At 34.6% G+C, this 18,320-nt stretch overlaps 1 protein-coding gene across 5 annotated transcripts in view; it reads left to right on the plus strand.

Annotated features, from left to right (window-relative positions):
* RTN4 (reticulon 4) overlaps nt 1-18,320 on the plus strand; it is a 73,183-nt gene that overhangs the window by 48,807 nt on the left and 6,056 nt on the right. For all 5 annotated transcript variants that reach the window (XM_058551226.1, XM_058551227.1, XM_058551228.1 and 2 more), the window contains 2 exons: nt 11,076-11,283; nt 15,611-15,749. In XM_058551226.1, the coding sequence (XP_058407209.1) occupies nt 11,076-11,283; nt 15,611-15,749 (347 nt within the window). The remainder of the gene's footprint in view (nt 1-11,075; nt 11,284-15,610; nt 15,750-18,320) is intronic.

Consider the following 18,320-nt stretch of genomic DNA (forward strand, 5'->3'; position numbering starts at 1 on the left):
TAAATCCAACAGTTATGAAAATAAGTTTTAGTTTATTCTTAACAAAATTTAGGTTGTAATTATAGTTGTGCATAAGTTCTTAGACTGGACAGAGAATAAATCAAGTTTTTGGGCTTTTGGCTTGTGTAATGTTTACCACAAAATTGTTTGGCAGTACAAAATGGCATCTTTTACTTCATGTTGAATTTCACAGTGGATCATATATATAGTCTCTCTTTCTAAAAAATGTTCCAGGGTTTTATTGACTTTCCTAGTGGCTTCTCTTAATTTTTGAGGTCAGATATTCTGTTTTAAAGTGCCTATTAGACTGTCAATCTTTTTTGGAGTAATTCTCCAACATCACTCACAACATAAACCTTATAAAAATCCTGCATTATTAGGAAGATTTGCGATTTTACATTGTGGTTGATTTGTGTTGTTTTATCTATCTATCTGTGTATGTTGTGTAGCTATTTAGTTATAATTTTAATTTATTATTTTCAAAGTGAGGGACAATTTAGATAGCTTCTAGGACACACAATTTGCAATTGAAACAGAACATGATTTACTCCTATTATTGAATCTATATTACTGGGATTTATTGGTCTGCATATATAACATTGCTTATGGTGTTAGTAAATTGCTTCTCTCATTTATTTAAATTGAGGTTGAAACACCATTTGGCATCCTCAAGTAGGATAAAAAGCAAACGAGTACTGATATATTCCTTTAAATACAAAATGTGGTGTGCTGGAAAGAGTAAGACCTTCATGGTCAGACCTGAATTTCAGTCTATAACCCTGCACAATTTAGTTAATAATACTTCTAAGCCTCAGTTGCCTCGTATAAAATGCAGATAATAAATACTTTATAGAGTTGTTGTGATTAGTGATAATGTATACGAAGTACTCCTACAGTTCCTTGCTCAGAATAGAGGATTACTAAATTATTATAGAAAAGCCAAGTATAAAATTTATACTAGCTTTACATAAAATGTTTTTTCTTTAGATGTGTGGTAGTTGAAATTGGCCAACGACTGTAATGTTGTCAGAAGTAAGGCAGGAAAGATTTAGTGATGAAAGAGAGGAGGACCTGAAATTGTGTGTGTATCTTTCAAAAACTCTAGTTACAGGAAGAGGAGATGGCCAAGAGAGATGCTGGTTTGCCATATGTTTGGTTGAGATACTTTGTAGCAATACTAGATATCCATCAACCTGAAACTTGCTAACTGGAAACCAAGTTAACAGTGCTTTCAGAGCACGTTGAATTCACCTTTAAAACAATCGAGCTTGGGCCAGCCCTGGTAGCCTAGTGGTTAAGTTCAGCATGCTCTGCTTTGGTGGCCAGGGTTCAGTTCCTGGGCGTGGTGGACCTACAGCACTCATCTGTCAGTGGCCATGCTGTGATGGCAGCTCACATACAAAACAGGAAGATTGGCAACAGATGTTAGCTCAGGGTGAATCTTCCTCAGGGGGAAAGAAAAAATCAGAGCTTAGTTAAACATTGCATTTGATATTTCATTGCCCCGCTTGACTTTATCTCTTGAGATATTACCTTTATGTAGTGTGTTTAGTTTATCAAGCATTTCCATGAGTGAAATCTCCTTTCAGTTTCAACTAACTTTATAGCTGGGTGTCATTTTTCTAATTTTACACATGAGGAGACTAGGTTAAGTGATCTAGTCAGGGTCATGCTGATGATAAATAGAAGGAAGAAACAGGACTCAAACTCCTCTTACTGTCTTTGCTGAGCGAGTTAAGCTCCCACTCTGCACAGATCTTTTTCTGGACCTTCACCTGTCATTTGTTAGCCAAGTGAATGCTTACTATGTGGATGTAAAAGCTTACTCTGTGGTGCTAAATGATCAACTCTGAATTCTAGACACTTTTCCTGGCAATTGGGAAGAACTTGATTTAAGAATTGTAATTCGTAATAAATACATAATTATTTATTAATGTAAAGATTATGGTTGTGAAAAATAACTAAATTTTGAATATCATGCTAATAGTTATATATTTATTTATTTCCTATATAACTACCTATCTCATTCTTTACCTGACTTTATTAAAGAGAACTTAATATTTGCTTTTGCTTAGGAAGTAGGTATTTTCCTGCTAGCCATTCCTTGTCCTCCCAGTATTTTTACGACCAGCTCGTTCAACCTTTTTTCCCCCTAGACAAAAGATTTTAGAATTGAAACCTGACTTCAGGCTATTCAAGGAAGAGCTTCAGTAAGAATTTGATTTGAGGCAAAATGTAATTAGATGACTTCTGCATGTAAGGCATGCATGCTGGCACTATTTTTAGCTGTGACAGATGACAGTTTATGATTACCAAATGTAGACAACTCTTCTTACTCTGCATTGGGCTAGAAGTTTTTATTTTGAAGAAAAGATTATATGTACTGAATTATTTTAAATTAAAATTTTAGTTTGATAAAGATGCTACTGCTCCGTGCACTGCACAGAACATAATCAAAATAAAGATTTTTCACATTTTTATTTTGAAAACAAAAGTGGGCAAGCACTGCAGGGGGCAAATCACTTTTTTCTAAATGACAAAAATTTGTTTAAGTTGATCAACATTATTTTAGTAATCCATAAGCATTCCCCACAGTTGTAAGAGGAAAGGCACTGTTATTCTTATGTCTTTAAATGGATATTTCATGAACATTTTATGTAAGAGTAAAGTTGAGGCCACAGTAGATTACCTCGCATGATTGACATTTTATTCTGCAGTATAGAAGGAGACTTGAGCAACCATGAAAGGTTAAGCTTTCCTTGCACAAGCTCTTTGTCTTAATTTTGGTTTCTCAAGAATAAAGAGGCCATTAACTCTTCACTCATAAACAGAACTAATAAAGTGATTACAGAGGAATCCAAAATTAGCATTTTAGTGACCCTATAGTTCTTAAAGATTCCCCTTATTTTAACTTGAAAATATTATAGTCTTTAATTAAAATGTTTCTATTCCTAAGGATAATCTGGCCACTATTCAGGCAGTGCAGCAAATATTAATGAAGCAGATAATGAGAATATAAAGATGAAGGCATTCACCAACCCTTCGGGGTCTAGTTAGGAGAGACAAGCCTATAAAACCATATTTGGTGTTTTATAAATTATCAGAAAGCATTTCCTTTTGTTATTTAATGAGTGTAGATATCTGAAAATAGTTTAAATAAAACAAATGTAAAATCCAAAGCATAGAAACATTTTTTGAATAAATTAATTAGAATTAGTGTATGCCTTAAACTGGCATAAAGTATGCATTCATTCTAATCAGTCAGTCAGTAATATTCTTTGAAAGTTTAGTTGATTCAGGCTTTGTGCTCAGCTCTGGGGATATGGTCGGTAATAAGACAACATGTTCTCTTACCAAGCTTACAGCCCAGCAGAGAAACTTGTTAAAATGAGTGATTTTTTAATAATTTACTTAAAATTTGTAAGTGTACAATTTGTTGATTTTTTTGTATTCACAAAATTGTGTGACCATCACCATGATCTAATTACAGAACGTTTCATCACCCCCCAAGAAAACCCCCATACCCGTTAGCAGTCATTCTTCATCTCCATTCCTCCCAGCCCCTGGCAACCACTGATCTACTTTTGGTCTCTATAGAATTGCCTATTCTAGACATTTTATATAAACAGACTCGTACAACTATGTGGCCGTTTGTGTCTGGCTTCTTTCACTTACTGTAATGTTTTCACGGTTAGTTCACGATGTACCCTGTATCAGTACTTCATTCCTTTTTATGGCCCAATAATATTTCCCTGTGTGGATATACCATATTTTGTTTATCCATTCATCAATTGATGGATATTTGAGTTGTTCCCTTTTTCATTATTATAAATAATGCTGCTACGAACACTCGTGTACAAGTTTTTGTGTGGACATAGGTTTTCTAGTCTTTTGGGTGGAAATTCATAGGAGTAGAATTGCTGGGTCATATGGTAACTCTGTGTTTAACTTTTTGAGGAATTGCCGAACTGTTTTTCACATTGGCTGAATTTTACATTCCCATCAGCAATGTAAGAGGCTTCCAATCTTCATCACTTCTTGTTAACATTTGTTATTGTCCATCTATTTTAGCCATCCCAGTGGGTCTGAAGTGGTATCTGATTGTGATTTTGGTTTGCATTTCTCTAATGATGTTGAGTGTCTTTTCATTGCTTATTGGCCATTTATATATATTCTTTGGAAAAATTTCTATTCAGATCCTTTACCCATTTTTAATTGGTTTGTCTTTTTGTTGAATTGTAAGAGTCTTTTATATATTCTGATGTTTGATCTGTAAATATTTTCTCCTATTCTGTGGGTTGTCTTTTCACTTTCTTGATAGAGTCCTTTGAAGCACAAAAGTTTTTAATTTTAATGAGGTCTAATTTATTTATTTTTTCTTTTACTGCTTGTGTTTTTGATGTCATATCTAAGAAACCATTGTCTAATCCAAAGTCATGAAGATTTGCACCTATTTTTTTCTTCTAAGAGTTTTATAGTTTAAGCTATTTAGGTCTTTGATCCATTTTGAGTTAATTTTTATATGTAGTGTAAGGTAGGGGTCCAACTTCATTGTTTTGCAGTTGGATATCCAGTTGTCTGAGCACCATTTGTTGAAAATACTCTTCTTTCCCCCATTGAATTGTCTTGACACCCTTGTCGAAATCAATTGACCATAAATGTAGGGATTTATTTCTGGACTCTTAATTTTATTCCATTGATCTATCTGTCCATCCTTGTCCAACTACCACACTATCTTGATTACTGTAGCTTTGTAAGAAGTTTTGAGAAAGAGAAGTGTGACTTCAACTTTGTTGTTGTTTTTCAGGATTGTATTGGCTCTTCTGGATCTTAGTATTTCCATATGAATTCTCCAATTGGCCTGTCAATTTCTGCTAAAAGCCAGCTAGGATTTTGATAGAGATTTCACTGTAGATCAGTTTAAGGAGTATTACCATCTTAATAGTAATGCCTTCTAATCCATAAACATGGGATGTCTTTCCATTTATTTGTCATTAACTTCTTTCAACAATACTTTTTAGTTTCTAAGTCTTGTACTTTTTTTTAACTTTGTTCCTAATTATTTTATTCTTTTTGATGCTAATATAAATGGAGTTTTCTTATTCCATTTTTAGATTGTTCGTTGCTAATATATGGAAATATAATTGAGTTTTGTATATTGATCTTATATCCTGCAACCTTTCTGGACTCATTTATTAGTTCTAGTGGCTTTTTTGTGGATTCCTTAGGATTTTCTATATACAAGATCATGTTATTTGCAAATAGAGATTGTTTAATTTCTTTCCTTACAATCTGGATGTTTTTAATTTCTTTTTCTTGAGTTACTGTCCTGCCTCCTACCTCCAGGACAGTGTTGACCAAAAGTGGAAAAAGATGGATATCTTGGTCATGTTCCTGGTCTTAGGGGTAAAGCTTTCAGTCATTCACCATTAAGTATGATGTTAGCTGTGGAGTTTTTGTAGATACTCTTTATCAGCTTGAGGACGTTCTTTCTATTTCTAGTTTCTTGAGTATTTTTATAATGAAAGGATGTTGGATTTTGTCAGATGCTTTTTCTGTGTCTATTGTGATGATCATGTGCTTTTTGTCCTTAATTCTCTTAATATGGTATGTTATATTGATTGGTTTTCATATGTTGAACCAACCTTGTATACCTGGGATAAATACCACTTGGCCATGGTATATAATCGTTTTTAAGTGTTGCTAGATTCAGTTTGCTAGTATTTTATTGAGGATTATTGTGTCTGTATTCATAAGGAATATTGGTCTGTGGTTTTCTTTTCTTGTGATGTCTTTGCCTGATTTTGGTATCAGGATTGAACAAACATCTAGATTAACTAATGGACATAATCTCTTGAATATTAGAATCAACAATATTTGAATATATTTCTTAGAAAGGGTTTTAACAAAACTTTATGACTCCTACCCCCCCACCCCCTCTGGGAGAATAACAATTCTGGATAAACTTAATCTTCCAAAATTTTTTGTTAAAATCAATTTAAAGAATCTGTGAGAGACTAGAAATATTGGTAAATGTCAGTTAAGGCAGCAACTGTGTTTGACAGAAACTAATATTTTTGTCATCCTTGGCAGCTTCACTAACAATTTCTCGAAGTCCTTTACCAAAAAAAAGATTTAAATCCTTCTATAGTTTGCACAGTGACTTTGGTAACAGTGTAGATTTCCTCTCAGACCTTTCTATTCTAGGATATATTAATTTTGTCTTATGTGTGACTAATTGGTACCTACTTGTCTTGTCTCTCTTGGCTATTCTTCCCTTTTTCCCACTTCAGTGCTCTAAGGGTCTGTGGCTCTACCAGGGCTTCCCTAGGACTCGTTGTATCTGCTTTGAGTATTCTCCTATAGCTATTTACATATTTTCGCACAATATGTGTGGGCTTGCATATGTGATTTTCAGAGCTTTTCCATTTATTGAAAAGGCCTCATTCCTAGGAACCATATGATAGGTGAAAGAGAAGTAGTAGGTTAGGGTTTACTGTACTTTCATGCAGTTAAATGTATTTCAGGCTGTAATCACTGAATACTGCTGGACCGTATACATGACTATTCCCATATCATCAACTTTGGGGAAATTGACTTGATTCAACCCAAAGCACCAAAATTATCAACTTAGTTATATACTGTTAGAATTTTGACCATCGGCTGGATCTAAATATTTGTTAAACTAGCAGACAGTATATTCTCCTCCCAATAGGAAAGCCTACTGAGAAAACTACACTCATGTTATAAGATCTTTAGTGGTATCAAACAGGAATAGAAAGGGATGAATTTCTCCTAGGTATAATAGTAATAGTCATGCTTGCCATTGGAGGGGGACATTTTCAGATGGCCTAGAAGGGATTAAAGAAACAAGTTAAACTCATCTCTAACCCTACTACCCAGAGATAAAACCTCTATCCTTTCAGACTTCATAGTTATACATGTATCATTTTTTTAAGTGGGACTATACTATATGAATCTTTTTGTAACATTCTGTTTTCATTTATCGTGGATGTTTCTATGGTAATAAAGGTCTACATCACTGTCTTTAATGGCTATATCATATTCTTTTGTGTAGGTATATCCTAATTTTACTTAATCAGATTCACATTCTTTTAAAAGATGGTTTCAACAACTTGATTAATTATAGTTTTCTACTATGGGAAAATACCTGTCAAGTGTATAGGAGTAGAGCTCTCTTCTCTTTTTTGGATTTAACTATAGGTGAAGTATTCACATTAAAATTTATGTGTTCCTATTAACCTATCTTGTTGATTTTACTGAGACTTTCTTCTTGGCCTTTGTGATTCATCTCACATGTGATAATTATCTGCTTACACTCTGCCTATTCATTATTTGTGCAAACGTGTAACATTTGAAGAACTTGAATGTGCTGAGCCTTCCATGTGGCGTTGTACATGGAGAGTATGAGTTTTATCAAGAGGAAGCCTGTGTTAAAATGCATGTTCTACCACTTATTAATTAAGTGATCTAGGTCCAGTCATGTAAGAGCTGAGTCTCACTTTCTTGTCTGAAAACCTACCTCGTAGGATTTTAATAATTGAAGGAGATACCGTTGTATAGTGTACAGTGTTTGGCATGAAGTAAGTGCCCAGTAAATGTTGGCTCAGGAAATAAAGGGAGATGTGGAGAATGTAGATCAGCAACCTGGAAAACATTTCTAAAACATCTGTCAGGCTTAACAGGTCTGTAGCTTTTCAATCTTTTTTTTTTAGCTTCTCTCATACTATTGCTATAATGATATAGTTTATAATTGCTTGAAAAATTGTAGGAATATGAATTTATTGTTTTCCTGAAATTTTAATAATGTTTGATACTTAAAAAAACAATGTTTCTAGGAAGGTTCATTTTAAAAGACTGATATGAATAAAAATATTTAAGCCTCTCTCGCCCTCAAAAATCTAGATCTAAAAAGGAAGGAGATATTTGTAAATTATATTTGGCACAGATGATATAGCAATAAAATCTCATTTATTTGGACCCACTAGGAATTTGAATGTAGAAGTGATGTGTATCTTTGTAGTGTGAATCATGTTAGTTTCTGAAGGGAAAAGAGAAATCTTTTATCTAACGCCTTATTTACTGATGATAAAACTAAGGTCCAGAGAAGTTTGAGTCTCGTCCAAAGTTACACAGTTGCAGAGCCAGTACTAGGACATGGGTCTCTTGAATCCTGGTCACTGATATTTCCTTCCACCATATCCGTCTATATAGAAATCATAGACTAATTATAAATAATTCTTATCTAGTCATTGAAACTGCTTGGACAGTATATCTACTATGTTAGATAATTTGATTAGACATTAATTTATGTTGTACATACCACTCAGATTTAAAGTCATCTATTTCATAGTCAGCTTTTACGGAGTAGTTTTTATGGATGGTAAGGAATAATAAGGATGTCTGCATTTATTTGAACTTATCACCATAGTGATTTTGACGGTTAATAAATGTTTTGGAGCACTTTGAGAACCAGACAGTTTTTATAAAAGAGCATTTATTTATATAAAAATAGATTTGAGGTATACCTTACTTGCTTATTCTTCTAGGTTATCAACTTTTATAACACAGAAATACAGTTTATTAACTTACAAGTTAATAAGGTTGGAATTTTCTTTTTGTTTTCTTTATATATTTACTATTTAAATACCTAGATAAGAAAGGTGATAGTGATTATGGTGATATTTATAATAATAATAATAACAACAAATAATATCATTGACATTTAAGAATTTACTGTATGCTATGTACTATATTAAGTGCATTATATTCATTATCTTATTAATGAAAAATTTTAATTCATTATCTCACTTAATCCTCACAATATCTCAATAAGATCATTCCTATTTGTATACACATTTTATAGATGAAGAAACTGAAGTGTAGAGGGATTTAATGAGTTGCCTGAGGTCACACAGCTAGTAAGTTATGGAGCCCGAGTTCGGGTCTAGATGATCTGACTCCAGAGCCTAAGTGCTTTGTCTGTCTTGTATAAGTCACTGTTGTGGGGCACAGGAGAGCCGCCCAGGAAGCAATTATGTCTTTATTATTGCTTCCCCTACCCTCTCACTATACCCTGTTAAAAAAACCCTGCATTTATTATTAGAATCATTGTTAGCAGAGACTTATAATTAGGCCTGCACCTTCAGGTTTTCTAGACCCTACCCATTCTTCAAGACCCAGTTCAATTCTGTCTCTTTCACAAAGTCTTTTAAAGTTTCCTCCAGTTTTTTTTCCTTTTCTGAATTCTCACAACAGTGCAGTATTTACTTTATAATCCTATTGACATTGTTTTTATGTGTCTTATCATCTTCCTAGAATTGTAGTGTTTTAGAGTTGGACAGGGCCTTAAAGAAAAAGTCCATGTCCCTATTTTCAGGTTTTCTAATTCATTCTAGTAGGTTGAGTTTGTTGAACAGCATCAGCTCAATAAATGTTTGCTGAATGTCAGAAAACTATTAGCATTGCTGTTATCTCTTTATTCAATATGACATTATTCATGATGTCATTTTAAAAGCATAGATACACTCTTTCAAGTTCTGGTCAGTTTGCAGTTGTGCTAGTATACTGGTAGAGTAGTAGAAACTAGTTAAATAGAATAAAACTGATGTAGAAATTTTAGGCAGGGTTGGAACGAACTTGAGATGGGGAAAACTTGAATAAATAGTTGAAACCAGAGTTTGAAAACAATGCTGTAAATCATATGAAGAATATTAAATTAATAGCATTCAAATCAAGTCATATTTGGGAGAATAGAATAAATGTTTCCTAAACATAATAAATGTTGTTGAGCCCCTGCTATGAGCCAGACACTGTGGTAGGCAATTAAGATATCTTACTCAGTACTCATGTTCAGGGCTTCCTAATAATATCTAACATTTTACAATTCACATACATACTTTTCCCCACAGAGGTACCTCTAAGGGTAAAGGAAAGTCAGATACCTTAGAAGACCTGGGGATCAAGACCAAAGCAGCCCCTAGAAGTGTGATTTTTCTTTGTCACCTCCTTTATCTTAAAAATTAACAGGTATTTAAAATTGTACTCAAGAGTATATCCATATTTATTTTACTATAAGAATGTTTCTCCCCCCAAATTGTTCACAATCCAGAGAGAGATGAAATACGTTCATCCTGTGAATTCAGGAGCCCTTTGGCACACTGCAGAATTCTCCTTGGGTTGTGCATAACCCCATCTTGAGAACACAGACCTGTGGTTATTTGATCCCCATAGTGGCTCTGTCACCATAGGCCAAGAGCAAACTTGCTAAGTTAGACTTTGTCTGACTCCTTACTATTAATAAACATTATATAACAGTGTAACACGTTTAGTTTTTCTTTTTTTCTTTGACACTTAAATTTTTATGTCATTATATTTATCTACTCCTAGAGGAAAGTAGCTTTTCAGGTAATCTAAAGGCTGTTTCCCTCTGCCTTTTGCTTTGTAGGAAATTTTTGTTTTAATGATAGCCAGGTTAGGTTACAATTTTGTTAAGTTTCTCAAAGAGAGATCTCTTAAAAGCAGGGCTGTAAAATTCATGTGTAGTTTTTAGGAAAGTTTTAATTTCTCAACAGTTTTTGAATTATGATTTTTCTACAGATAAATATATTTTTGTGTCACTGAAGTATCTCATTTTAGTGAATGTGTTAAGATTTTTTTCTATTATTTGAATATATATGATGCATTGTATAAAGATGAAAACCCCCAAGATGATTTTTAAGAAACCTTTCGTTTTGGATTAGAAGTCTGCTATGCTATACTTGAGAGATTTAACAATCTTGTATAGCCAGAATGATTTGGACATGTAGGAAATAGATTTGAATGAAAAATATTTGATGGTAAATAGAAATAAATGCAGGTATTATACTAATATACAATTTAGAGTGAGTTTAAAATGTAGCTTATAAAGTTAATCTTTGTTTAACATTTCAGGTTTTGGTTTTACTTTATCTAGAGACCGTTTTATTTTTGTAGGTGGAGCAAATATAGATGTGTCAAATCCAAATGGATAAAATAATGTTCTAATTTCAGATTCCTTCTTTTTTCATTTTCAGTTGTTGACCTCCTCTACTGGAGAGATATTAAGAAGACTGGAGTGGTGTTTGGTGCCAGCTTATTCCTGCTGCTTTCATTGACAGTATTCAGCATTGTGAGTGTAACGGCCTACATTGCCTTGGCCCTGCTCTCTGTGACCATCAGCTTTAGGATATATAAGGGTGTGATCCAAGCTATCCAGAAATCAGATGAAGGCCATCCATTCAGGTGAGATGTCTGGAAAACAAGGCACACATTGGCAGCACTATAAAGAGGATTGGTATTGAGACTTCATTCTGCTCTCTGTAGAGTTACCGCCATGCATTTTTTACTGCTTAAAGATAATTGCAAATTTTTGCTAAAAAGCTATACCAAAAGCATCTGCTTTTGAGATTCCTAAAGGTCATTTCATAGGCTCATGATGGAAAAGACGGGGTTTACATATCATTAGGATAACTGCTACTTGTTAGTAATATTTATTTGTTAGAAGTAGGTATCGCTTGTCTAATTTCACTTTAATGGAAGCTATATCTTTTTAACATGGTTAGGATTGGTGAGAGTTATATTTTCTTTATTGCTTACTTTTATGCTATCTGATATTAGAAATACCTTTTTTTCCAATAGTGTGTGTATGTTTTTCTATTATGCTTTCTCATCTTGCCTATGTCTTTTCTTAACCATTCTTTTTCTATCTAGTTTCTTCTCATTCCCTAAGGCACTACTTTTGTATTAACCTTTGGAGAGCTCCTTCATTTCAGCAGCTCCTTTTCTCTAAACTATTATCTTCTGCCCTTATTTTTACAAGTACACTGTAGCATTATATGTCTAATTCCTAATGGGACACACCTCAGCTTGGGTCTTCTGCCCTCACTTCATATTCAGCATGTCCCTCTTGCCCTTTTAAAAATTGAGATATAATCCACATACTATAAAATTCAGTGGTTTTTAGTATATTCACAGAATTGTACACCATCACCATCTAATTCCAGACAGTTTCATCACACCAAAAAGACACTTGATACCCATTAGGGGTCACTCCCCACCCAGTCACTGACAACCACTACCTCATCGTGTCTTTAAGTGAACCTTTTTTCTCAAACTTGTCAATTTCTATCAGTAACACCACTATTATCCTAATTTCAGGCTTGCCCCCAGTTTTGGTGTTACCTTTGTTTGTTTACATCTCATGCAAAGAAAATAACGAAATTTTGTTTTTTTTCCCCTGCTTCCTCAGTCTAGACCAGGCGTCCTTAAACTACAGCCATGGCCAAATCCAGTCTCCTGCCTGCTTTTGTAAATAAAGTTTTATTGGAACACAGCCATACTCAGTCATTTAGCTGCTTTCACGCTGTAAGAGCAGAGTTAAGTAGTTGTGACAGAGACCATATGGCTTCAAAGCCTCAAATAACTACCTGGCCCTTTACAGAAGAAGTTGGCTTACCCCTGGCTTCACTTGTTACCCGATTGCTTCTTGTTACCTCAGATTGCTTCAGCTCTTACAGATGTTGTCAGATTAATTTTTCTCAAATACCACTTTGATCATATTTTTAGGCATAGGGGCTCTCAGTTCACTATTGGATAAAGTCCAGATATCTTTGTCTTGTCACCCATTTACCCCTTCTAGAGTTTTGTGCTCATTTTCGTGCTGCCTTTTTAGTTCCCCAGATACCCTAATCTGTCATACTTTTTTATTTGGTTCTGTGTTTAATTTCAAGACCTAGCTCTTTGAAGAAGGCTTCCGCAACGCTGGTTCAAAATGATCTGAGAACTCATTTCTTGTTGCACTAAGTATGGCTTTGAAGAATTCTCTAGTTGTTTTGTGTATAGATATCATTTTTTTCAAATAGATTGTGAACATTTAAAAACTATTTTGGCAAAGCAAGCATCTATTTGGGCATGAATGAGTATGTAACTACCCAGAACATTGACCAGTTGATATTAATGGGTAAAAACTTAAATTGATTTTTAAACTTCACAAGAAGACCTACTAAATTATTTTGCTTATTGTAAAGACTGTTGATTTGTTTCTCTTTAGCTTTCTCTTCATATTGATCAAGTAATGATCAGTTTGGGGGAGGGACCAACATTTATTGAGTGGCTCTTATGTGTCTGGTCTTTCATGCACAGACTTAATTTTCATAACAACTCTATAAGATAGATGTATTACTCCATTTTACAGAGGGGGAAACAAACTTGGAATTCAGTAACTTGAAATTGCAGCTTCAAAATGGCAGAGCTGTATCATGCCACAAATAATAAAGGAATATGATTTTTTATTGGTTATATTGAAATATATAAAAACATTGTCAAGCTAAAACTTCTAAATTATCTATAATATAAAAATTTTATACATTGTTTGATTTTAAAGAAGACTTTTTGAAAAAACTAGTGACTTCTTTATTCTTTATTTCCTTAGAAATACTTTATTCTTAGCTCAAAGGCCTTTTATGGTCATTATAAAGTAAATTCAGCTAACATGCCAGTTTAAGCTTGTTGGACAGTTTTTTCAAGTTATTCAGTCACACTAGTAAAGATGATATCATACAGTTTATATGTAATAGCTGTGGTCATTGGAAAAGAGTGATGGCAGTGCTGGCATTGTATTAATTTCACATAAGTGCCAGTTGAATGAATATAAATATCCACAGACTGTCACTGATGGAGAGGGCTGCCTTTATGCCTGCTGGCCATGCATCTTGTCTTCAGCAGGAACAAAAGTAGTTGTACAAAGAAGCAGAATACCAACTCAAGTTATATCAGCCACTTTTCTATATTTCTCAAAGCTGCATAAATAAATTATTGCTGACTTAAGGGTAGATGTGAATGTTTGACTATTTTTAACTTGATACTAACAACTTGATACTTGAACAATTGTCTAACTGTGTGCTAGACCATTGTACTAGTAAAGATATATTCCTGGTCCTTGACAGTTTATACTCTATTAGGAAAAATACACAGGTATACACACGTCCATATTTCAGGGCTGGGTATGGTAAATACCATAAAAATAATACAAAAGAAAGCACTGTTAGAGTTATATAGTAGGGTCTTAGGGAAGAAAGAGCAGAAGAGGCTTCATGTGTGGGTGGGATTTGAGGTGGGGCTAACTGACTGGAAATGTTATCACTAGAGATGAGAGGAGAGCTTTGTAGATTGGGAAAACAGTATGATGAACAAAGGCATTAAGATTAAAAAATGTTTGATGAATGGCTCATTTTTGGCTACAACATGGTGAGTATTGGGAAATAAGGTTGGAAAGATTTAGGAGGGCTCTGGTTGAAAAGTTGGAACCATAGAATCACAGAATGTTTGAGCCTGAAGGGATTTAGGAAGGTCTATTTCTCTAATTTTAGAGTTGGAACTATAACCCAGAGAAGTGCTATGCCTTTTGCAACGTTACATAGCTAGGTAGTAGCAGGTATGCTAACTGCCCCCTGAGTTCAACCTAAATAGCACTATCTAGGATAGCTCATAAAACGAATCTGGCATTGGCTAGAGGACTGGATTAGGATGCAGACAGATTAGAGACTGGTTTGGAGACTGATAGAATATTCCACATATAAACATAAATAATGAGCACTTAACCTAGTGTGATAACATAGTGAATAAAAATGAGGAGACATATTTGGGGCATGTTGCAGAGGTAAAACTATGGGACAAGGAGTTTTCAAAGAGGACCTATTTTCAGTGTAAGTAACTAGTGTCCACTGACATGGGGAAGTGATGAGGAGGGGCTGGGTAAGAAGCTACTCCCAAAAGATAGGAGAATGCTTAGCGCTTCTGATTTGGTTCTACTCTGCCAAAATAAAATGGCTTCTTTGAAACGATAACTAATCACACAATTCTTTGCATTCCTGCAGACTTGACTTTTTCCCCCCATTACAGTTATCTTCTTAAATTTAACAATTCCAGCTATCTCAGTATAGATTAGGGCATATAAATGGACAGTAACTTTTATGTTTTACTGGGATTAACACTGTACTTTTGGCAGCCATTTCACAATCTGGGGCTTGACATATTGGGCAGTTTGCCCTGAAGAGTAGGCTGAGAGAGTGTAGTATTAGGAAATGAATAGGATCTTTGTTAGGAAAACTTGATGAGACAACATAATGTCAACTTGAAGAAGAAACCAAATCCATAATAATAACTACCATTTATTGAGTGCTTCCTTGTGCCTGACTGTGTTAAGCACTTCACTCATTGAATCCTCATGATAATCTTCATTTTATAAATGAGGAAACTGAGGTTTAGAGGGAAGACTAAATAACTTTCCAAAGTTACAAGGCCTAGTAAGAGGCAGAGCTTGAGATTCAAGCTCAGATCAGTCTGGTTTCAAAGCTATGCTTTTTTTTATGCTCATCAGCTGACAGCACATATCAATGAAATATCTCTTGCTTGGTGAATTTTTACATTGTGCTTAATTTGGAAATAGTAGGCTTTTATAGTAAAATATTTTATTAATGTCTTCTTTTACAGATATATAATTGCTGATTGACAAGACATCCAGGGAAAATCACTCCATTCAGTGACAATTATGATGTATTTTGTTTTCTAGGGCATATTTGGAATCTGAAGTCGCTATTTCTGAGGAGTTGGTTCAGAAATACAGTAATTCTGCTCTTGGTCATGTGAACTGCACAATAAAAGAACTCAGACGCCTCTTCTTAGTTGATGACTTAGTTGATTCTCTGAAAGTAAGTTTATTTGCTTTTCATTTTTGACATACCCGGAATTTAATATTAAAAGAGTTAAAGAGTATAAAATTCTATTTATATTAAAGTAAATAATAAAGACGTAATGAAAGCATGTTACAGTTAACTTGGATTTCAAAATTCAGAATCCAATCATTTAAAATGGAGGAAACTATTAGTCCTTTTTAAAGGAAAATAAGTTATAAATTCATACTTTTGGAAATCATAAAGATTAAAAGTGAGAAAATTAAAGGGAATTTTGATTATAAGAATAAAGATTATCTAACAGGGCCGGCCCCGTGGCTTAGCAGTTAAGTGCGCGCACTCCGTTGCTGGCGGCCCGGGTTCAGATCCCGGGCACGGACTGACGCACCGCTTCTCCGGCCATGCTGAGGCTGCGTCCCACATACAGCAACTAGAAGGATGTGCAGCTGTGACATACAACTATCTACTGGGGCTTTGGGGGAAAAAATAAACAAATAAAATAAAATAAAATAAAAGATTATCTCGATTTAATACCAGATGTGATTTAATCTGCTTGACTTTTAGAGTCTAAGCACTTAATTTCTTAGCTTCTGTGTGATGCATCTATACACACAAACTATTTCATATTTTGGACTCTTTTTTGGAATGTTTATTCTGGAAAAGCTTTAATGTTCTGAAACGCCTTATCTAATCTTCAGTTGGTAATTGTTGGAAGTTTTTGTTTAGTTTTTGGATCTTGTTACATAGGTGCTGTTAAGAGTCTCACCTTGCAAATAAACTCTCCTACAGTTCAGACTGACTCCATGCAAGCACTACACCAGTCATGTACTGTGAGTCCCAAGCACTGGGACTTAGGGCTTTTCCTTTATAGAAGTTGCTGTTTGTGTTTTGTGTGTTGTGTGTTACTGCCTGTGACTCTGCTTAAGACAGACTCATTTCGGGGCCGGCCCCGTGGCTTAGCGGTTAAGTGCGTGCGCTCCGCTGCTGGTGGCCCGGGTTTGGATCCCAGGTGCGCACCGACGCACCACTTCTCCAGCCATGCTGAGGCCGAGTCCCACATACGGCAACTAGAAGGATGTGCAACTATGACATACAACTATCTACTGGGGCTTTGAGGGGGTGGGGAAAGAGGAGGATTGGCAATGGATGTTAGCTCAGAGCTGGTCTTCCTCGGCAAAAAGAGGAGGATTAGCATGGATGTTAGCTCAGGGCTGATCTTCGTCACCAAAAAAAAAAAAGACAGACTCATTTCCATTCTAAGTCTGGGTAGAAATGTACTATGGTAGTAATTATCATAATTTTTCTTTTCCAAGAGATATGCACTAGTTTGTAGTTTATCATGCAAGCCATGGATATCACAGCAACAGGATGATTGGGCCTTCAGACTCAGTGAAACAATTTCTGAACTAGTCAGAATGGGTTTAAATGTTCAAAATGCTTTTAACTAACATTTTGGCCTTAATAAGCCAGTAGATGGACATTATTTTTGGCTGTGTGCTTCTCTCAGTTTATTTAAGACTCAGAACCTCAGTTACTTACTTTTATGAGAAAAAGAATTTTTTTTGCTGTTAAATCTCATTTTTAAATTTCTTTTGAAAATTACCTTAAGCTTTTTTTTTAAAAGCATTTATGTTATTCATGAGGAAGCTGGCATAAATGAAAGAAACTGACTTGATAAATTCTTGCCTTGAGTGACTCTGCTAATTTGAAAGTAACAGCAAGTGGCACATAATGAGATAGATTTGCTTTCTGGAACACTTTATTTTTATGAAGTTGTCTTATATTTTTAAAACATTCTTTGTTTCTTAATATTGAAAAAAACACTTGCATTAGAATTATAGTTTACTACTTGTATCTCCTTAAGGATTTCTTTTTTGAAAATAAAAAAATAAAAGAAGAAAACTTACTTGAATGGTTTTCAGAATAGTGTTTTTTGGCAAGCCCAGAGCTCAAGGAAAGCTGTTTGATGACTTCCCTAGATGGTGATTCATTCAGGGCTCCAAATAAATAATAGTTGTTTCAACCTATTAACACATAGAATGAACTTTGCATTTAGGTCTCAGAATCTGTTGAGGCAAAAGAATAAGGCAGGGTATCTGTCTTTTCTCCCAAGGCAAAGGTGATGGGTATGAAGCCTTTGGTGATTCAGGTGCATGCTCTGATAATACACATGAAGGGTCTTCCTTGATAAACCTTGTGGTTCTGCTACATGAGGAGACTTCAGTTAAACCCTTTTTTTTAATGTCACTGTGTTATAGTACAGATTCCATCTGTTTTTGTCCACTGAATAAGGGTACTATAGAAACACCGATACTTGCTTAAAATGTCTCTTACTGAAAAAAGCTGATAAAAAACTTAACACACTTGGCTCTTTATAAAAATGACTTAATAGTATTCCCTTTCTAGAGAGAGATCCTTGAGCATTTGCCAGTCTTATGCCCCAGTGTTTGTTTATATAGAGAGCATTTTTAAAAACAAAGTGATTTTCCTTCTGATTTTCTTTTTGCCTTTTAACCACAGCAGCTGGTAGGAGAGTCATATTCTCTGCCTAAAGAAAGCAAAAAACAGTTTTTTCAATTCTCGTTCGTT

Source organism: Diceros bicornis, chromosome 12 (genome assembly GCF_020826845.1).
Source record: "Diceros bicornis minor isolate mBicDic1 chromosome 12, mDicBic1.mat.cur, whole genome shotgun sequence".
Taxonomy (NCBI): domain Eukaryota; kingdom Metazoa; phylum Chordata; class Mammalia; order Perissodactyla; family Rhinocerotidae; genus Diceros; species Diceros bicornis.